This window comes from Leptopilina boulardi, unplaced genomic scaffold, assembly GCF_019393585.1.
Source record: "Leptopilina boulardi isolate dan_hultmark-lab unplaced genomic scaffold, ZJU_Lbou_2.1 LbouV2_31, whole genome shotgun sequence".
Classification (NCBI taxonomy): Eukaryota; Metazoa; Arthropoda; class Insecta; order Hymenoptera; family Figitidae; genus Leptopilina; species Leptopilina boulardi.
In genome coordinates, this window is record NW_026137874.1 from 3,596,960 (window position 1) to 3,620,041 (window position 23,082).

Genomic DNA, 23,082 nt, shown 5'->3' on the forward strand with positions numbered 1-23,082 from the left:
TTAGAAAAAAGATTCTTTTCCACTTCTTTATTAATTTTAATTGTGAAATTTAATTAAAATAATGTTTTTTCTAAATATTTTATATAGAAAAAAAATTATTATTAATATAAAAAGCGTTTCTTGGAATCAAAAAATATTTTGTTAAGTAAATAAAAAAATATTTTATTGCATCAAGGAATGTGATTAATTTAATGAACATTTAATTGAATTAAAAAAAGTTTCATTGACTCGTAAAACATTTTACTTAATTGAAATTAATAAAATTTATCATTAAATAGTAATTATTATTTATTACATATGTTAATTTTTTTAATTTATAAAATTAACGTTCAACTTTAAACATTTTTTAATAAAATAAAATGTTTTTCAATTTTATGAAACTTAATTTAATTAATTAATAATAGAAAATAGTTTCTTATTGTTTAAATAATTATTTATTTAATTAATTAATTAAATTGTTTAATAGTAATTAATCTAAAATCAGTTAAATTATAAAAAATAACTAATAATGAGGTGAGGAGGATGAAACAGAAAATCGTTTTAAAATTCATTCACAAACATTGTTTTATTGCTTAGCATACAGGGATTGAATTAGCTTCACTAACTGTACGACTTAGACAACTGAATATATTTACAGTTTCGTGACAAATGTACAAATGTACAATAATCTTAAAACTCGAAACACTCATCCTACTGGCAAAAAAGGAGATAGATATATATTTTTTTCACGTAAATTTTTCTAGAAAAGTCAAGTTTACATTTTTATTTAATTTCTTAAATTCTAATTTGAAATTTACAAACAAGTCAATTTATACATATTTATTGGAAAAATATTAAACACCGGGTATTTTAAATCTAGTGATAATAAAAGCCAGTAGTTGATTGCATACAAATAGTCTACACAATATATTAATTCGACGATATCAGTTTGTCGAACAACAAAGTGGCACTTTTTTCAAAAAAAAGAAGAAAAAAATCAATGATATTTAAACCACATATCACTAAACATATATAAAATTATTCGCAAACAATGTCTGCTCAAAAAAAAATTATTTCTTTTAAATAGAAATATTGACGCGGAATAGGAAAAATCGTATATGACTTTATACGATTTGTTGACTAATTGAACAAACGATTGCGTATATGATTACATCGACATTTTACAATTTATCGTACAATTCAATTCTTTTTTTCAGAAATATTGATTTCTTTTTTTCTAAATTAAATGTAAAAAATAATTTAAAAAATTTTACAAACATTCTCATTTTTTACTTGACTGAGGGAAAATAATAATTGACATAGGGCAAATATAAAGAAAACGTAAATAAAATAAATATAGATATTCGTATACATATATAAATAATACTTCTTGAAAAAAAAATCTTTTTTTTCATATAAAATGACTTAGAAAAATTTCCAAGTTTTTTTTCTTTTTTATTTCTTTATATGCTATCGATGTTTTACGCACAATCGCTTTTTCTTGACTATAATCAAAGATCAGAAGACAAGAACGTGATGTTTCTTTTTTTGCCAATGGCTTAAAAATGCATCAAGTTTATGAATTTTAAATAGTTCATTAAGGGCATGTTCAACAAATGTTATACATTGATACTTAGAAAAACGGATATTTTTCACTGCCTGTTTAATCAAATTATTAAAATAAAAATTAATCGTATCATTTACAACTTGTATTTTAAATTGTATTTCCAGAAAGCGTGAAAGTATTGCAAATATTACATTTTTTATAATTATGTATTGTAAATGTTACAATACATATGGTGAATTTTACAATATGTATTGTTAATTTCACTGTATGTATTGTAAATATTACAGTTTGTATTGTAAGGGTTACAATTTGTATTGTAAATGTTACAGTTTGTATTGTAAATTTTGCAATCAATATTGTACATATTACAGTCTGTAATGTAAATCGTTGAGTTTATTAATTGTCTACATTATGAACGACAAATATTCGAGGTGTATAAAAAAACTCAAGAAATGAATATGACAGTTGATAAAGTAGATTTCTGACATAACTTGCTTTTATGTTTTTCCTTAGAAATGAATATTGTTACTATTTTTTACATTTTTAGGCATGCCCTTAAATCGTAAACATTTTTATATCAACTTTTAAATGCAGTGAATAAATTTTTAGTAAATAACTACAGAAAAAGATTTCCTTGGTTTTTTGGTGTCGCAGAAAAAAAAGTTTCATTCTGTAAATATGGAATTTACACATTCATGTCTTCAGTTCGATGTCAGTGGAAGAACTTAAAAGCTAGATTTCATCATTTAAAATCAGACCTTTTTTGATTTATAAAAATAATTTTGGTCGCATATATTTAATTTGAAACTGAATCTCATAAATACATTCGTATTTCAATGCTTTCAAAAATTATAATTAATATACTATATAATTTATATTTAAAAAGCTTTCGACAACAAAGCAGAAAAATACGAATGCATTTATTTAAATATATTTTAAGGCCATGTGGGAAGCCACCCGGTGTGGGAAAATGTGTTTTACAAAAACTAAACTTTAAAATGAAAAAAGATTTTTGATTAAAATTTGAGAATTTGATAGAGAATAAATCTTTTTTCATTTTAGAAAAAGTTTGTGAGTTTGAAAAAAATGTCTTTTTTCCCATGATGGAAAACTATATTTTGAAGAATAAAGAAAAAAAACGTCTGATTCAAAAGAATGAAAATTAACGCAGTTTTGAGGCGTGGAATTCTCTTGGATAAAATCAGTCTTGAGAATGATTAATTGGCTCTGGAACGAGCTGGTCGTGTGATGATCTTCCAGATGATTTAATGGGCCTTGTTAGCCATGGATGTCGAATAACATCTTCAGAATCAGGTCTCTCGGTGGGATCCCTTCTAAGAAGGGTGCGAATTAAACATCGTGCTCTAGAACTAAGGCCTTCTGGTATCAAGAATTGGGCACGTGATATTTTAGCGAATAGGGACGCGTGCTCAGCTCCATTAAAGGGGTAACGACCAACAAGCATCGTAAAGAGAAGAACTCCCAACGACCAGATGTCAGATGCCTTTCCGGAGTAAGCTCGTCCTGAACACAGAACTTCCGGCGCCACGTAAGCCGGACATCCGCGACGATCCGTCAACTTGTCGTCCAAATCCTCCACGATCACTGCATCTTCCAGACTCTCGAGTCGAAGACGTGTTCTGAAATCATACAGGAAATTTCTTTTTTAGTACAATGTTATTAATAGAAAATATATATGTGTGCGGGGAAAAGTTTCTTTTATAGAAATTTAAAAAAAAAAACAGAATTCAACGTTTTAATAACAACTAAGGATAGCCTGGAATTCTTATGGAATTTTAATTTGTCCGAAATTGCAAATGACCAAACAAACATAATCTATAGAAAAAGATTTTGGCGCGATTTTTAATATCGACAACAAACCACAATTTTCTTGTTAAATTTTGATTGGAAAATTTTAAAAATCGCTCTGAAATCTTTTTGTTTTATTTTCAAAATGCAACATTTTTTAAAAACAATTATCTATTTAATGCTTGCATTCAATTGCAATCGCAATAACAAAAACAATAGTGGATGCAAGAGATTGCATGAAATTGCAATAGTTTATAAAATTGCATCAGAGTTTTTATTAAAATTATTGCATATGATTACATGAGATTATACCTAAAACTATTTTTTTCCATTAATTAGAATTAAATATGCATTTTTTGGTTAGTGCAATTTTTTAAATAATAATCAGAATTAAATATTTTTCAAAAAATTTGTCCTAACAAAAATTATACGCTAAGGATCAATAATTCAATGTCCCTCTAACCTTGAAAACTCGTTTTTTTTATTTTTTAATTAAAAAAGGTGTTTTATACTGTCCATTGTCCTAATCATAACCTTGATCTGTTTATATATGTGTGTACCAATACACAAAGAGACCTACTTATTATATCGTGTTTTACTGATCAATACGAGGTCATGTCTTCACGAAACAATATGTATATTATAAATTTCCACATATATTGAAATAACTTCATTAAAAATACATTTTTATAAAGAAATATTCTAAATGAATAGAATAGACCGCAATCTATTTGATAAAATTCGGAAAATAATGTTTGAAAATTTTTAAGTTCTTCTTCACGTGTCGAAATATATAATATATAAAATATCGAAACAACGTTGCTTTAGTTTCTTAATAGTTTTAATATGAATTTATAACAAAGCTAACAAATGTAATTATCAGAAATAAGAAAAGAAAAAGGATGCTTTTCATGGCACTTAAATTGTCTATTTCCTGAGAATAGAAAATGAAAATAAATATATTCCTATAATATATAGGAAGTTATTTAAATAATGGGCCTAATTTGAGCATGATTTCAAAGATAATCAACTTATAGTCGAAACACGTGTCTAAAGTGTGTAAATATGTGTGTGTGTGTTTACTATCTGTTTATTCGAGAAGAAGCGGGACAGTAAAGTATTTAATTTAGCAAGAGCATCGCGATTGAGACACCGTCATAAACCGTTGCATTGGTAAATCTGCCGCCACTCGCAATGAAAAGGCAACGAAATCTCTGACGAAAGACATCAAGAGTATGTTTTTACAGGGCCGAATAATATATTTGGTTATAATTTGAAATTCAAAAATTATTTTTTTTTAAATGAAAATAATTATCAAATTTTACAATTTTATGAAAAAATGGGAAATTTTCTTTATAAAAATACTAAATTGTAAAACATTTGAAGCACATTGCTAAATAATTTTAATCTCTAAAAAACCACGAGAAAAAAATAAAAGTATTTTAATTTTACCTTGACTTGGATAGATATTTTCCACTATATATATTTAAATTCTAAGTTTTGTATAATATATAAATTTTTCTAAATATTTAAAATTTATGTGAAAATTTTGTTCTTTTAGCACATTCCCCCCCCCCCCCCCAAAAAAATGAAATAAATTAAAAAGATTTGACATTTTTTTTCAAATGTACTCGTTTTTAAATATTAAATCATTGTTTTGGAAGTTCAATACCTACTGAATTTTTATCATACTAAAAAAAATAAAATTTTGTCATACAGAAATTTATTATATTATTTATAAATGACAATCAAATTCAATTCAAATTTTGACGATTGATTCAAAATTTAAAATTTAATAAATTTGCGGCCCTGATATTCACACTTATGCTTCAATATGTCGATCAAGCAGCAAACGCGGAAGTTTCAATCGCATAAAATACGTAATATCTTAGGTAATATTCTGTTTAACCACGTTGCTTTTTTTTGCAATTTAGTCGTTAAGAATTTGTTTTAACTTCTTTATGTATAAACAAATTTTGGCCCACAATTTGTCAATTAAAATACATATTAATCATTTTATTTGGGATTCAAATTAAAAAGTTGGAATTTTCTGTCGGCAATATATAAATATATCGAATGAGTGAGAATCACTTTTCTCAAAAGTCATAATTGCTCTAAATTATTTCTACAGCATCTGTTAGACACTACTTTTTAGAAGAAAACATATTTTTAATTAGATCTTCATTTCCTCATCTCAATGACTTATTATAATTTCGAAACAAAAATGATTTTAATATATATATATATATATATATATATATCTTGAACTCGAATATTACCAGCCTCAAAAAACTGATTTCTATAGGTGTTTGAACTCTTAAAAGAAAAGATTTAATAATATAGAAATATTTTCTGATGAAAATTTTACTTCTATTTTCGTAAGATATTCCTTTTTTCTTTTTGAAGTAGGTTTCTATAATTTTTTGATTAATGTATAATTTATGCCCAGCAAAATTATAAATTATAATTTAATTTTTGAAAAATGTTAAAATTTTACAATTCATTCCTTTTGTTCCAATACGGTTTACAAAGTATTGACTTGATTTCTTCATTAAAATAATACTTTTTTGTTTTTAATTTACTTTTATGTTTTAAGTTTCAAATATTCTCTGGTAAATTTGAACTATAGTAAAAATTTGAATTTGTTCTATATCCAAAATTCGTTTATTAGATTTAACAATTCTTTTTTCCCCGTGAATATCTTTGTTTGGAATTTCGAATTTAGTAAAAAAATATAAATTTTTTACATTTTGAATAAAAAAAAAATGAAGGTTAACTTCCATCTTCGGTAGGAAGGTTACAAAAGTTTCAAAATATTCATGAAAGTGTGTGTGTGTGTGTGTGTGTGTGTGTGTGTGTGTGTGTGTAAATCATTTGATCATCTAAAATGAAATAGAAAAACAAAGAGAGAGTTTTGAGAGTATTGCTTTCTTCGCAAACTTTCACCCGCAAGTGGCATCGACACACAAGAGTCGAGTTCAAGAACCCCAAAGATGAGGACATATGTTCTATCACGGATCTCGTTTGGATGTCGCGGTTGTGAAAGAAAGACACATCAATGACCGAAAACCAGTATAGCCTCATTTAGAAAACGTATATTATATATTTTAGATACAATTATAATAATTCTTTGATGGAGAACATCCTCAATTGTCCTCAAAATGGATCTTTAGAAAATAAATAATTTCTAACCTCTATTTTGACACTTTTTTCCTTCTTGCAACAGGATTTCATGTGTTTTAATTAAATACCTTATAATGGTTTAAAAAATTCTTTTAAAATAATTAGTCACATATGTTAACAAATGTTTGCTGAAAAAATTTGGAACTTAAATGTTTTTATATAGATCTTCTAAAAAGTTAGCAGTGACTATAATTAATAATAATAATAAATAAATTGAGAATTTAAACCCCATGACAAAATTATTCCATGTCACTGTATCAACAAACTTTGCTGTGGTAGTAAAAAAAATTCGCTGCCATTACAAACTTGTTCTATACATGTAATCAAGTGATTTAATGAATGAATTCTTACTGCGGTTATAGTTGCGTTTTTGCCGTTTTTCTCTGTAGCATTTTATAATGTGGCACAAATATGACCTTAGGAAATTACCAGACACCTACTTATATACTTTATTATATCCGGTTCGACGGACAATACTCGTGTAATCTTTCATGTAGCATCTAACCAATGTTCTTATAGTCGTGTGGTGCTGGCTGACGTGGAGATTAGGAGGCAATCGCTATGTGTGGCTTTGCGAAATCCACTGAGCGAGAGAGGTTCAATGACCTCGTCAAAATCAATTATTATATAGTCTTATGTTCTTGAAAATTTACAATAGTTATTTTTTTCACGAATAATAATTATTAAATCCCCGCATTTGAAATTTAATTTCTTTATATAATTATTATCATTTTAGTTATTCCCTTTATTGATAATTTTTTTTTTTTATTTGCACAAATTTTTATTCGATATAATTCTTAAAACACTGAAATCTTTTTCTTTAGGTTATATTTGTTCGGACATTTGAAATTTCGATCAATGGTAATTCTGTAGTTTTAATAATTCTATATCAAATAAAAATTCGTATAAATAAATGTTCAAAAAAATTAAGATTTAATAAATTGAAAATACATGCTCTGGATATAAATATATGTGAAAATTAATTAGAATAATCATTATTATAATAATAATACGTTTGAGAATGAATATATATATATATATATATCTAAAAGTGAATGTTAATTAAATCAACTTAGACTTTAATGCCACAGATGATCATTTCTCAAGAGAGAAAGATGAAGTCATATGAGATGCAAAAGAATGATAAAAAGTCACAATTGTGGAAAGAGACTACTAATTCTACTACTGATTAGAGATAAAACAACCGATAATTATTTTTTTTTAACTTTTTGATTTCTCAGTACACTGTCAATATACAAGACGTACGTTTGTACCTATTTTAATCAAGTTTAAAACTTTCATAATATAACATACCGCAATAATCTTTTATCAGTCTTGACATTCCGAGATATCTCCATTTTAAAATTGTGTGTGAGATACTCCTGCAAAATAAAACTTCATCTTCTAAGTTTTATATATATATACACAATATAATTATATTATATCAGTAAATTTATATTTAAAATGTAATTTTGTATATACATCAACTTATATAAGAAATAACTTATGACCTATCTCCCAGTTTTGTTGATGATTTTCGCAATTTTGCGCTGGACAAAGTGTTTTCAAACGCTCCAAGAGGTCTGACTGATAAAAAGCCATAAATAGTAAATATTCTTTTTAAATTTATATAATATTTTATTAAAATCGACTTATTACGGACATTTTTAATAATTGATGAATTTTTAAAGCAAAATTTTTGCCATTTTGTATTTCAGGACTAAGAATTAAAACCTTGCATTCTGTAAGAAGGTGCAGTTTTAATCTTCATTTCATTTATCGTATTTAACATCGTCATTTTTAAATCGTTGCATTGTTATTTAAAGTTTTAATTTTTAAAAATTTCCTTTTTCAAAATAATCATTGCTTTTTTTTATTTCAGGTGAAAAGGGTTGGAAGTGTTTAATAATTAAGAAAAAGGGATTTTTATAAAGAAGAAAAGTGTTTTTTAAACTTAAAAATTAAATTAAAAAAGTTATTTCGAGAGTGTTCGTCATTTTTAAATCGCGTGTGCTTCAGCAGATGTTATGATTCAAGGGAACAGCAGCAGCAGCAGCAGCAGGGATGCAGATCAGACAACAGTTACTGGTTAAAAGGTTGGAAAATTTGTTTAATAGTTAAATAACAATTTATTATCGGAATAATAAATTTCACCAAAACTTTTTTTCATTGTATTTTGGATTAATTGAGGTGGCGCCAGTATAGTTGTACATGACCTTAAGTGGATCGATTTCAATTGTATCCAATGAGACTACATATATTTCGTATTATATAGTGAAATTTGCTAATTTATGAAACGTTTGCAATATTTCTCTGCTCTTTTCTCTCTCTTTCTCTCTATTAAGAATTATGTAGATATTCCGTTAATGTATTCAGTGGCCTTTTGATTCTTTCGCTTTATATCTTATTTTAGAATGGAGTGAAGGTCTCTTAGGTTTGGAATTTGCGAAAGGATATAAATATATGTGTGTTTTATTATATACATACATGGGATCCTTCAATTTTTGTCCTTCGAATCCCTCGAAATCGATGTAGGTGAAAAAACAAAAATATGGGTGAGAGACGTGAGGAGGTTGAACCGAGGCATATACGTTTCCTAATTATACGAGTAGCGTTTCAAAACCCCAGCCGATGAACCAATATGCTTTTCTGGCTTGCAACATCCCCTTTTCTCTCTCTCTCTCCTTCTACATCATTCTCACATATAACTCAAAGTCTATCTCTCTCTCTCTCTCTCTCTCTCTCTTTTATTATCTCGCTCTCTCATTCTCTCCATCTCCTCTGGTATCTCTTCTCTCGTTCCAATCACACGAGCTCTCGAGCAACAGGAATGCGAGTGTAAGACACGATTGGCCAACCAGACAACCAGACCGGACTCACGACATATACACACACCCGTTTTATCAAGGTGGCAAAATGTTGTTATAAGACTTTTCTCTCATATTGCAAATATTACATATATTTTTTCCTTCCTGAAGTTCCTTGGGCACTATTCACATACTTTTGTTGCATATTGTTCGAAAATTTAAAGAAATTCTGCATTTTTAATATTAAGAAAATTTTGACGTGACAACATCTTACTCCGAGGTCTAGAGAGATCACTATAAGTGATATTTTCAAGATTTTTGTGTTCTTCGATTACTTTAGATTTAGTCTCGATGCCACATTTATTTTTGTCAAATAAGTGAAAAGAAAAGTAGAAAACAAAATTAACTTTTTAGTGTTGAAAATTGGAATGCTTATGTGCGCGAAATATTTTTAACTTTCAAGCACGAATCAGAATATATAGAGGAACCAAAATTGACCGAAAATATATATATACATATATACGTGTGTCTGCTTATATACAGGAAAAAGTTCAAATACCTTAAACTTAAATAAATGTTGTATTTTAGAACTTTAATTCCACAGATTCCATATCTCAAGGGGATTCGTATTTCCGGTTATTTTTCAAAACATATGTCAATATTTAACAGTTATTTTTGACTAATTTAGATTCAGAAATTTATTACATTCGTATAAAATAATGGACGACTAATACATTGGACAAGAAAAATATTTATTGTCATTCAGGTTATTTCCAAAAAAGAATTCCAGTGCTTATACAAACTTTTAAATTTTTGGGCCTTTTGAGTAGAAAAATTATTTCTCTTTCATTGCAAACAGGGAAAATTAAAAGGAAAATTAAAATTTTACAAAAAGGATATAAATTTGTTTTGTAACTTACCGCGTTTCATCGGTAAAGACAAATTTCCTAAGTTTAAGATCCCTGAGAACAACTCCTTTCTCGTGGCACTTGGCTACAGCCCTGGCGGCTTGACGGAAAAGTCTCCGTGCCTCCGGTTCCCGTAGCCTTCTACGCGCCCTCACGTAGGCGTGTAGGTCGCCGTAGTGACCCTCGAGGAGAAGGTATCGTCGACCTCCTGGTACATCCACCACACCTGCTATTTCACTTGTGGCTCCAGTACCATCCAGTCGCAAATGCGCTTGTAAAAGTGCTTCATCAACCTTATCTCCCGGTGTCAATGCCTAAAAAACGAAAAATTATATTTTCAATTAATATTTATTTTAGCAATCGAAAATTAATTTCACACTGAAATATTTTCGACTACAAAATGTTAAGAAAAAATAAATTATTATGAATTAACAAGAAAAAATGTCCAATTTATAATTGGTATAGAAATTTTTCCAAGTTCAATTTACATTTAAATAAATTTGCATTTTATTCCATTTTTTGAATAAATGAAATTTCTTTAGTTCATGGAACTTTAATTTAACAAAAATTTTCATTGAACAGAATTTTTACTGAATCGTGTTAAATTTCTGTTCTGGTTTATATCAAACTTTGACTAAAAATGCAAATATCTTGTTTTAAAAAATAAAATTCTAATATTTTTTCTATTCCTTTTAAACGTAGAATTTTTTTTTTTATAAATATATCAAGTTGAAAAACTTATCTATTATATTTAAATAAATTCTATTTGAACAAGTGCGAATTAGTAAAACATTTTGTATTTCTCAACGGTGTTTATATTTATAATATTGTATATATTTATATTATGTTGTAATACAAATTTATTACCAAAGTCATTGACTTATTATACTATATTTTATTAAAATTATCGATTTGACACTAAATTTACTGATCGATATCGATCGCTATTGATCTATAATTAAAATAATTTATTATAGTAAAATTATTGCTCTATTGGTTCAATTAATGTTCTATTTCTAAAATAATTAATTTCTTCTTATTATTAATTTAATTAATTTATTAATTAATTTGTTTATTTATTTATTAGTTAATTAATTTAATTCAAAACAATATAGCAATCGATTGAGACAAATGCCAATTTTATGCTTCCGCTTTTTTTCATTATATCTAGAAATTAAATGATAATGTCTCAGGTTCTTAAATTTTTATCAAATCATCAATAGAAAAACGTGTATTCATTTCCTGTCTCAAAAAATACACCACCCCGGGGGGTTCAAGGTCATTAGAGACATCCGGCCGACAATATAATAGGTTTCCATTAAAGCGCAGAAAGAGAGAGAGAGAGAGAAAAGTATTATTGGATCATTGATAAAATGATTCGTTGTGCTTGCTTTGATTACGTAATATATTATTAATTAAGCATTGTCAATTAATTAAAACAAAAATGAACATAACAATGTATTTTAAAAGCGATAAAATTAATAACAAAAAAGAAGGTCTTCAAAACTTTCGAAATCTATTTTTTTCCTCATTTCGGGATTCTGTCATTATTTTTATCATCTCAAAATTGTTTTTTCTTTATGTGACACGAGAATGATTAAAAATTACAATAATCACGTGTGCTGTCATTTTATCTCTTCTTCTTTTAAAAATTGTCAACTTTTGTTTAAAAAAAAAGTTGTCTAGTTATACAATTGATATCGTTATCTTCAATTTTTTTTCCTTATTAGAAGATAGAAATATATTTTTTTTAGAATTTTTTTTTGCTACAAACTGTTTCGTAAATCTACATCATCATCAGACATCAGCAAACTGAGATAATTAAATCGAAATCGAAGCAGTTGATTTTGAAACTCTCACAGTCGCGCTGAGTTTCAGTGTCGAAATCCCGAGGCCAATTTTACAATTTCGTAATGTTACAAATAAATTTAATAAGGGTCTGGAATAATATATATGTATTTTGCGAAATTGAACTAACAGTTGTTGAACACTATTTAAATATTGTATTTGCATTGCGTGCGGCCTGACAAATCTCCAATTACATATATACATCGTATGGCAATATTCAAAAATTTATAAAATGAAAAAAACATGTAAAAAAGGAGTCAGTTTGTCAGAAACTTTTTCGTAACAATTGTTATATTGAAAACATACAATTCTAATAATGTTATTGTTAATGTTCTACAATTGAAATCCAAAATGTTATTTTGTATACTATATTTTTAATTTTAAAAACAAATTAAAAATATAGTACACAAAGTAACATTTTGAATTTTGATCCTACAATATTATAACCTGTTGTACAATATAATAATTTTTAGAAAAAATTTTTTGTCTTCTAACCCAAAAAGAAAGTTGTTTTTTCAAATTTTTGATAAGATTGCTATATAGCAATAACGATAAATTGAATGGAAATGATTTGATGATATTTCAAATATTACACGTTCACAATATATATGAGAAGAGGTGCAGCCTCATATTAATGATGTAAGAAATTTCATTGTATATACATATATACAAGTGATATGATTGTATAACTTCTTATAATGAAAAACGTTGCAACTTTAGCAAAATACTTCCGCAAAAAAATGTAGTGTATTGAAATAAATCAACATGTACATATTAAATACAAATAGAGAAAAAAATCATGCAATAATTCATAAATCAGCTACTCATCAAAAAGTATACAGAATCTATTCTCAATCCATTAATTAAAAGTTTACTTTATTAAATGCATATACATATTTCATCAATAGAAAACTATATATTTTAATTACTTATTTTAAGTACCTGTTTTAAGTATCATAAAGTATGTACCTTGAGTATTAAAATTTCAATTGATGATTTACAATCCGTTAAGTTTCTATAACTTTAAATTCTTTGTTATTCCTAATTTAGGGCTCCATTCCTTGGAAATAAGTAGAAACGTTGTTCGGGGGTTGAATTTGGAAATTTCAGATTCTGAGAATAGATTACAATGACAGGTTGTAACCGATGACTCACACACGAGGAGGAAAATCAAAAGACCCTTTTTACAGCCCCTATATTCTGAATCATTCAGACAACTGTCTATGTTGCCCAAAATACAAAGGGCACTATCAGAATTATTGATTAAGCTAGAATTTTTTATGCTTTTCTTTACACACACACACACACACACACAAATGTGATGGTGACGTAAATTTGTGATAAAAAATTTTTTCAACATGTTAAAAGCAAGAGAGAAAGAAATCATTATCTTTTTTTATCATCTTACATATTTCAAACCTGTGATAAGAATTTTTCATCTAAACAAATTTTCGTTTTTTTTTCTATCATTTTCTTGTTATCCGCTGCTGGATTTATTTAGTTGAAAAATATAGTATTGAATTATGAAAGCAAGACAGATGAATAAGCTCTAAAATTAATTATTATTAAAAATTAGTTGCAACTATTTTGTTTAAAAAGGACTTGAATAATAAATAAATTATATAGATGTAAAAACATAATGTAAATAAATAAATTTGGCTGAAATGTTAAATGCAGCATAAAGTAACAATGAATGATGAGGTAAACGATTGAGTGGCTTTTAATAAAATCAAATTTTAAGGTTCGTGGAATACCTCCTTGTTGAAATTGCTTTAAACTTGTCTTTAAAAAAAGGAAGCAGTGATTCTTCTTTAAACGCTCTATTATATCTTCAATAGCAACATCCTGTTCCTTCTTTGAAAGCAATAATAATAATCGAGGCCCGAGATTATCTTCCGGTGAATTTAGCTTAGCGGCTATTTTTACAGTTCTTCATATAAAAAAAACCCACAGAGCTTCTTGATTTAATCAATACTTAAACAAAGTATATTTTCCTGGTACAAATTCTTATTGAAATTCTTTTACTAAATTTTTATTGACATTTCTGAGATTAAGCCAATTTTATGAAAAAATTTTTTTTATTTTTTTAATTTTGTATGCAAAGAAATTATTAGTTGTTTAACGATTCCTAGGGGGATTTAATATTGTTTTCTGGATGTTTTATATACATATACATTTGAAATTGAAAATTAATTTTTGCAAAGTGTGCCATGTGCCTGTCTCGAGGAAAACATTGCCTTGAGTGGTCTTGAATCTTGACAGATTCTTGCGAAATTGAACCTTGGGTCGAATCTTTGAAGTACATATTTCTTAAGAATTAAATGTGGAACACTGTTTTCTTCATTTTCAAATGCCCTCTAAATCACAGATGGATATATTTCAATTTTTTATTCCACTTTTTTGTTATTATAAAAATCTGAATAGAATATTCACATAAACTTGAATGTTAGTATTACAAAAATCAAATTGTTGCTAAATTATCATTTTTGTACCGATTTATAAAAATAGGTACAAATTATACCACAATCAAATTTTGAATTATTATTATTAATAATAATAATAATAAAATTTCAAATTATATGGGAAAAATTGAAATGAGAGAAACTTTCATGAAAGTGTGTTAGATCTAGATTTCATTTAAAGAACGTTTTCAACTTTTGCTACAATTTCCAAGCGTATATACAATATTCGGTGAAGAACGAATTTTATATCATAAAATGTTATTTTTAATTTTATTAAACATTTAAAGGATAAATAAAAATGTACTTGAAATTTTATACATCGATTAAATAAACTAAATTCCTATTAAATTTTTTATCTATTTAAATTTCTGTTTATTTAGAAAATTATATTAGTTCACGTGTGAAATAATTAATTCTGCTGTATAATTCGATATAGAAATTTAACTTTTCCCATTATTTTATGTATGTTGCAATATTTGTATGACGACATTCAAAAATTTTTTCATCATAGAAATACTAATAATTTCCGGAATATTATTAATTATTCTTTACATAAGAAATATATTTTCCTCATTTAAAAAATTTGAATTTCATTTTATTCCCATACAAAAAGAAAGACAATTTTTTTAAAATAAAATTTTAAAATTGATTTAATATAGGTATACTCGGAGAAAAAGGAATAAATCTAATTAATATAGATCAGATTTGTTAGTTCTATAGTAACAATTCGTGTAAAAAACCTTTTTATCCTTAAGTGAATTAAAAAAATATATATTTGCTCATATAACGAGATCAATCAATAAAATTACACACTTATCAAAGAATTTAATTGTATGATTCAATAATAATAATAATTTAATTATATGCGATTCATCTTGATAATCATCAATTTTGATTATATTAAATCTGTACTATTCGAAAAAGTATGTTTTCAAAATACAGATTTTAAAATTGTAATTAAAAGTCAAAATTTTGATAAAATTTACTGACCTTAGCAATAAGTTGTTGGCCTGTTTTCACATCGACACACTTATAAAGTGCGCTACCTTCAGCTGCTGCATCAAGAAGAAGGAACCGATCTCCAAGGATCGTTGGTCCTTGACGATCGGTGTTAATTGGTTCACAACTTGAGAATACAACTGGTGTAACCGGTGTTTCTTCACTATTCTTCGATTGTGGTACATCCTGGTAATTTCTAACTAGAAATTTTCCAGTACCTGTACGACTCACTTGAAGATGATAGGGATCCTGTCTACTCACAGCCACTCTCATGTTGCGCGAACTTATAATAGTTCACACAAAACACAACACACACTTCTTTTTGTATTCCTTTTTCACAACCTTAATGCTTCTTCTTCTTCTTCTTCTTCTTTTTATAACTAAAATAAATCTAACTAAATCACCATGATTGTGATGATGTATTTTTAAAAAATTCACTTCTAAATTAATATTTTTTCTTGACTCTGAGTTATATAAAACACGAACACTTGGGTGGTTAAAAATAACAAGTTGAATAATATATATATATTTATATATTTTTGAGGATGAAGGAGATTTCTTCGTGAATTTGTTGATTAATTTGCAAAATGTGGCTTTTGTGCGTTTATATATTTGGAATCTCAATGGAATCCTTGGACGGAAGGAGATCTTCAAGAGATGACTGACCGTTAATGTCGAGTCACCCGGATGAATAGGTCCTGAAACAGTCAACATATACAGTCATTAGTTTAATGAGTAAAGCCACATTCGTCATGCATTCTGAATTCTACTTTTGTTTGAATAATTATACAAAATTAGTATTTTACAGAAAACTGTATTTGATCCTCTAATTTTTTTTTCATCAATGCTACTATTTTCAGTGTTGAGATTTGGTTTCTTTTTGAGAATTTTATACTTTCCTTGTTTGTTAAATTTAAAATTAAAAAGTTTCCTTATTATACATGATCTACTTCTTATAATTGATTTTCCTAATATTTAATATCAATTAATTTTGATAATTTTACATATATCTCAAAAATCTTGTATACTTTTTTGGCTATCCGGATTTTGTATTGACATAAGTCAACTAAAATTAGAGTAAGTTTATTCAACCGATAAGCGTTGAACTTTTGGGAGGAAATGATAATTTCTGAACTACAAACTTTTTCGATATTTTTTTTTTGTTTTCCTCTTTGTAAATAAGAGAGGAAAAAAATGAATTTATGATGAAATATAATCTGTTAATGTTTGGCCTTTTCTTTCTTCTTCGATATCGAAAAATGTAAATTTCAATTTTGAAAATAGTATGCCAATTATAAAAGATCTCAAAGTTCTATATTTTTATTCCATGAAAAGTTAATCAACATTTTTGCTTTGGCAGCATAAAAAAAAATTTCACAACAGTTAGTTTTCTTCTTATTATTGTAGATTAAACTAAATATAAGCAAGATGCTAAAATATAGTCTGGTGTAATTTTTATTACGTGTTGTTGCGAAACAGAGAGCATTGCTCGAAAACAAGGGTGTTGAAAAATACATTAGTATAATCGTTCCGATATTTCAGAATCAAGGTGACAATTTGAACAATGATGATAATAATAATAAAAATAGTAAAAATAACAAAATTCTGTCTTTCTTGCGACAAAAAAAAGAACTTGGCATCGATAAAAATGAAGGTTTTTAACATTATTTTTTTTCTATATACTATATACTTCGTCATCGATTCGCATTGAAGCAATCGACCTTGGTCGTCATAGGAGGCAAAGCGCAGAAATTATTTCTAACGAAACTAACCATTTGAGAGGAAAAAGAAAAGAAAAAAAAACCTCAATTGTATTAAAATATTCGTTTGTCGAAACGGCGAATCACTGACAATTTCAAAAGACAGAAGTAGTAGTATGTATTTCAACAGAGCGAGCACTAGCATTCTTACACAATTTATTCCGGCGGAGATTCGTTAAGGTCATGGATACGACTTTTATAAGATGCCCGCATAAATGAGATTTAAAAATTCAAAACGACCGTTACGTATATTATCTATATATAATTTACATCTTTTTTATTCCACATATACTAAATAATTTACTCCGTTCATTTTAATATCTCGTCTTTTCTATTATTCTTTTACATTGAAAAAATTGGAAAATTTTTTCAATAGAAAAATTTGAAATAAATTGAATAAATTTTGTAACGTATATTATATATAATTCGATAAGTGTTAGTTGACAGTGTCAACAGGATGTTGTGCACTTGAGTTTTTCCAGCCTCGAAACGCATGATTATGCGCATTTTGTTGTAATCGAGAACGTGTAAATGAGAATATGTTAATCGCTTATTATATCATTGCATTGTCTTTCAAATAACTTAATAATGTCACAGAAAAATTAATACAAAAAACTAGGTGTTTCCTCCTTTCATATACAACCAGAGAAACGCTGTACCTATTTGTATCAGAGACAAATATTTATTTATTTTAAATAAATTTTATTTGCGATAAATAAAATTTTATTCCTGCTGAATAAAAGTTTAATTCTGTTAAATAAAATTTAATTTTTTTGCTAAATAAATTTTTTTTTTATTTAAAACAAATAAAAAGGTATGAGACTGGGTGTTACAAATGTCAAAATTATAGATGGAATTTAAACATAATTTAGTAAGGAATTTTTAAAATTTTCGAAATAACATTGATTTCTTAAGTGAGAAAATAAAAAATTTCTTTTGCGAAAAAAAATTAATTGAGAAACTTGAAAAATAATTAAGAAAATAGGCTCCAGGGTGTGTGTGTCTGCAATTCAAAGATTGCAAAGAATAGTGATTGCATCCCAACCTTAGGCAAGTTCCTATTAGTTATTTACCCGTAAATAATATTTTGCAATCTCGGTTATAAATATATATATACATATATTTGAAACCAGTTTTCTCAAATCAGTTGTAATCGTGAGCTGACAATTCGAAATTTAGAAACAGGAAACATATATACATGGTGACAAAAAAACTGAACGTTTAAATGATAACTAGTTTTGTGAAATATATAATAAAATACCACGCACCGCAAGTATAATTGGTTTTACTCTCAATCATATAGTGACACAAGGAATTCCAATTACCGCTGTGTAATTGAATAATTAATTAATAATTAAATACTACAATAATAAGGAAGAGGGAAGTTGTAATGTATTGTTGATGATGATCATTTTAAGAAACGTGACAATTATGTCTTAATTCTTCATTTACTGAAAAATATATAAAGATAATGTAATTATAATGAGAATTCCTTAGGAAAATATTTAGGCTGGCGACACGAAAATAACTGGTACATTATATTTTTATAATGATATCCTTTATAGAAAGACAATATATATATATTGATTTGAAAAATTTCTTCAAAAGAAAAATGACTAATGTGACTTAATGAGTTAATATATATAAGGAAATTAACAAAAGTCAATTAATATGACGAAACAGTTATTACTTGTTAACAGCAGATAGCAAATATATCCTTCGTTAAGGTCAAAATGGCGCTGCTTCAGTTGTCACGTAGGAATATTGCATGAAATTCAACGTATACAAAAAATGATGCAATAATACTAGGTAATTTAATAAAGCACAATCTATATATATATACATTGTCCTATTCCAGTTTCTCTTGTTTCAAAGCTTCGCACCTTCATTTGAAAAAGAAGAAGAAAAGAAAAAAATTGTGCAATATTTTCAAAATGAGTCAATTCAATAAAAAATACAAAAGTGGAAATTGAATAATATTCAATTTAGCAATTAGACAGTGTGCCTTGACAATGTTGCAATTGGACAATACATCTGAATTTAGTAATTGAATATGATAAACAGTGTAGCAACTTCTTATAACATGCTGTAGAAATTGTGTACAGTGATGAGAAAAATGAATTGCAGCACCACGTGGCTAGCGCCGTATATGCATTGCCAATGATACAGACCGTGCTGTAAATGGTACAAGCTTCATTGCAAATGATACTATGTGTATTGTAAATAATACTATGAGTATTGTAAATAACACTATGTCAATTGTAAATGATTTTACCTGTATTGTAAAAGGTACTATCTGTATTGTAAATTGTACAATTGTGTTGCAAGTGGTACAACATAGTACTTTGTAAAAGGACTGTATAGTAAATGCTACTATCTGTACAATAAATCTGTATAGTAAATGATACAATATGTACAGTAAATAGTACAATCTGAATAATGAATTATACAATCTGTGCATTAAATGGTAAAATCTGTATAGAAAATAGTATACAAACGGTACATTATGTATTGCAAATATTACAACACCAAAATGTACAGTCCACTGAGCTGTATGGTGAATTGTAAAACCTTATACATATAGTAAATAGTACAATACAATCTGTATTGTAAATAATACAATATACATCATAGTACATTATAAAACATCTCTAGATTTAAACAGAAGCAAATAATTTGAAAACCAAAATCAGTAATTTTCCTCATCTGAGATATAAGAAGGACAAATTAATAACAAATTCTATATGTAAATCAAATAAAATCAATTGCCAATTTGTTTACACGAGAAGCATACAAGTAAAATTGATTTGTTATTAGAAACGTGTAGTGTAAAAGTAACTTCCTGATATTAGAATGGTTTGAGTCACGCCTGGAATGTTTACGATGTAACTGAGTATATGATGAATGCTGTTGTAAGAGTAATAATAATAATAAAAGTTTGATTAGGTCACAATATATTAATTCTAATAAAATTATCAAAAGGCATTTTTTGGAGTGATTCATATTTGTGACGATGCTCATTTTTTTCCAAAACAAAAGAAGAAGACAGTTATTATTAATTATTAAAACACTTGAGAGCCTATATAAACAAATATCAATATATTGGTTTTTAACAAGCGACTTGATTAAAACTCGTCGATAGTCACTGCACTTTGCACTGAGCAACTGCGACACCAAAGATGTCATCGTCAAAAATAAGATATATACAATCCATTGTGTGTCTTGTTAAAAAAAACCTTTTTTTTTAAATTACCTTTTTTAATTGTAAAAGGCTAAGTCGATTTGTCATTTCTATATCCAAAAAAGAAAACCATTGTATGCCGATTATGTTCCTGAACGGGGGTTGGTTTCTTCCAAGACGTTGTTTGCGACCGTTGATTTTGCGTGCGTGATGATGGTGTTTTTTGTTGTTTATTCTCTTCTTGTCACTATTATCCCGGGAAAAAGGATTTTTTGATTATTCTTCGTTGATTTAGTTTAAATTCTCACACATACTCGAGACACAAAAAAAAATTTGAAATTTTGATGTGAGAAGGATTCTGAGTTGAGGAGGAGAATAATGAAGCGGAAATCAATATGTGATAAATATCCGCGCAACGAACGGTCCAACGTTGGGCCGACCTCCGCTCAGAAACGTCGGCGGCAAGAGAACAAGCAAACACGATCCGAGCACGCCATTGTGCAACCAACGACTGAAGGCAGTTGCTTGTACTTTTGCTAGGCACCTATCCCCGACAGTGGTTGTTGGTTGTGCGCTGCCAGTTCCCCCCCTCTCTCTTTTTTTTTATTTTATGGTACGATGAACGCTTGCACAGCTGAGGTATACACAAGGTTTATTCAAACTCTAAGGTTGTTTCGAGATATTGCATATCGTTATTAGCTTTTTTTTAATTTCGTTAGTAACCGCGGGAAAAAATACTGAAAATAATGAATACTTTTGTATTTTCTATTTTTCTTTAATTTTACGGAAAAAAAGGAATTGCTTACAGATGGTAACTAATGTTTAATACCGAATCTATCAAAATTAGTAACCACAGCTAAATTTTTTGCTATGACAACGAAAAAGTTTGCTGTGATAAACAATATCAGTAGAAAATTTTAGAAATTTACTCTCACAGCAATTTTGTTCGCTGTCTCTATTTTAGCTAACGTAATTTGATGTGACAGCAAATAGTCCGCTGCCACAGGAAACTTTTTTAAAATTTTTAGTACAAGAATTGAAAATTAAGGAAAACTGATTTTACTGTTTCCGAGAGTAAAAATAAATAAAATTTTCTAAAACTATCGGAATAATTTAACAAAGTCTTGAAATATATATGCCTTCATAATATGATTAATTTTGTATTTGAGGTGAAATATAGAGTAATAATTCTATATTAAAATTTAATGTGACGAATATAGGTTAAAGGATTTAAATAATATAAAAGATTTTAAATGGTTCGAAAATTTAGTTTATGTATGTAAATGTAATTCCGTCACTATTCTATATCTTTTTTAAAAATAATTTTACCTTTCATCATAATATAATTAGACAATGCAGCAAGAATTACGTAAAAAACGTTATATTTTTGGTCCATAAAAGAAATCGTTTAGATTGCATTATATTGCACACTTATCAGTAAAAATATTGATATATACGCATATATATATTGCATAAGTATTGTAATTTTGGAAATTCCATTGGAAATGATTTGACAAAATAATTATTCTATTAATCGTAATGTATTATTGAGTTTCCAAATTGTGATATATAATTATTTATTAACGATTTGTTACTATTTCGAGTATAATATATAAATTTTGATTCATAAGCAAAAAATTAACGAAAGTATTTTTTTAATTAAAAGCACTTTAGAAATTGAATGGAATTAATATTTCTTAAAATAATAACAGCACCTAATTTCTTTAAGTATTATTGTATAATATTTGGTTCATAAGCAAATGGATTATGCAAATTCTACTATTTTTTGTACCAAGAGAATTTAGAATTCAACGAAATTAAAGTTGGTTAAAATCTGTTAAAAATAGTGACAATTATTTCTATATATGTGTTACAGATTTTTCAGTAGATTTTACTTAATTATTATTTGTTCGGTTAAAAATTTTATTGTTATAATAATTAATTAACTAACTTAGTAATGAATGAAATGACGTTTTATTTATTTTATAAATTAAAAATTTTTTTTTATGACTATCATATTTAATAGAAGATGCTATAAAAGGTACTACCTGAATTTTTTGTAACTTTGGCGTAGACGGTGAATGAAGAGGTTGCGCTTGCGCTAGATTACGGTCCAGAATCGTCACCGCAAAATGTATACGTGGGCATATTTTAGCACAGACACGCGATTATATGTTCACTTAAACTATAATTTACGAACACGTGTGTCCTTATGTAGACCTCACGTTATTGTGTTTCAATGTGGAAATTCGATAATACCTTACATATCCTTGAATGGAAATGTGATGTCATATATTTTACTCTCATTCCTAAATCAAAGTATACTCAATGAGTGTTCATTTCATTATGGAACATCTATACTTCCCCTTTATGTATATATAAGTTGCGTGTATGACTTTTGAGTACCTACGTGATCTATAACACATATGTATCATTTTTTTTATTTGATTTTAATTTTTTTTCTCTACCTTTACAGTATAGTAAATTTTACTGTATTTTATTGTCTAATCAATTCCTATACAATGTTTTATCATAGTAAATTTATTGGTTGTAATTTGTTTATTAATTTACATTTTAAA

General features: G+C 27.2%; 1 protein-coding gene and 1 long non-coding RNA gene across 3 annotated transcripts in view; one reads left to right on the plus strand and one right to left on the minus strand.

The window, feature by feature from the left end:
• LOC127283416 (uncharacterized) overlaps positions 1-23,082 on the plus strand; it is a 57,390-nt gene that overhangs the window by 7,594 nt on the left and 26,714 nt on the right. Inside the window, exons 1-2 of one of the 2 annotated variants that reach the window (XR_007843353.1) lie at positions 8,060-8,145; positions 8,421-8,634. This is a non-coding gene — a long non-coding RNA (uncharacterized LOC127283416). Of the gene's footprint in view, positions 1-8,059; positions 8,146-8,420; positions 8,635-23,082 lie in introns of those variants that run through there. The other variant, XR_007843352.1, reaches the window with a different exon arrangement.
• LOC127283412 (tribbles homolog 2-like) lies at positions 547-21,060 on the minus strand. Its single transcript, XM_051308266.1, has 4 exons — positions 20,576-21,060; positions 15,554-16,260; positions 10,266-10,567; positions 547-3,186 (listed from the first exon to the last, which is right to left on the minus strand). Exons 2-4 carry the CDS (start codon positions 15,833-15,835, stop codon positions 2,748-2,750), a joined length of 1,023 nt encoding a protein of 340 aa, XP_051164223.1. The 5' UTR covers positions 15,836-16,260; positions 20,576-21,060; the 3' UTR covers positions 547-2,747.

Coding starts and splice junctions, on each gene's coding strand:
- LOC127283412 (XM_051308266.1), bottom strand. CDS start 15,835: ATGAGAGTGGCTGTGAGTAGACAGGATCCCTATCATCTTCAAGTGAGT. Junction 10,568..15,553: donor GCCAACAACTTATTGCTAAG/GTCAGTAAATTT, acceptor TTCGTTTTTTAG/GCATTGACACCGGGAGATAA. Junction 3,187..10,265: donor GTCTTTACCGATGAAACGCG/GTAAGTTACAAA, acceptor GTATGATTTCAG/AACACGTCTTCGACTCGAGA.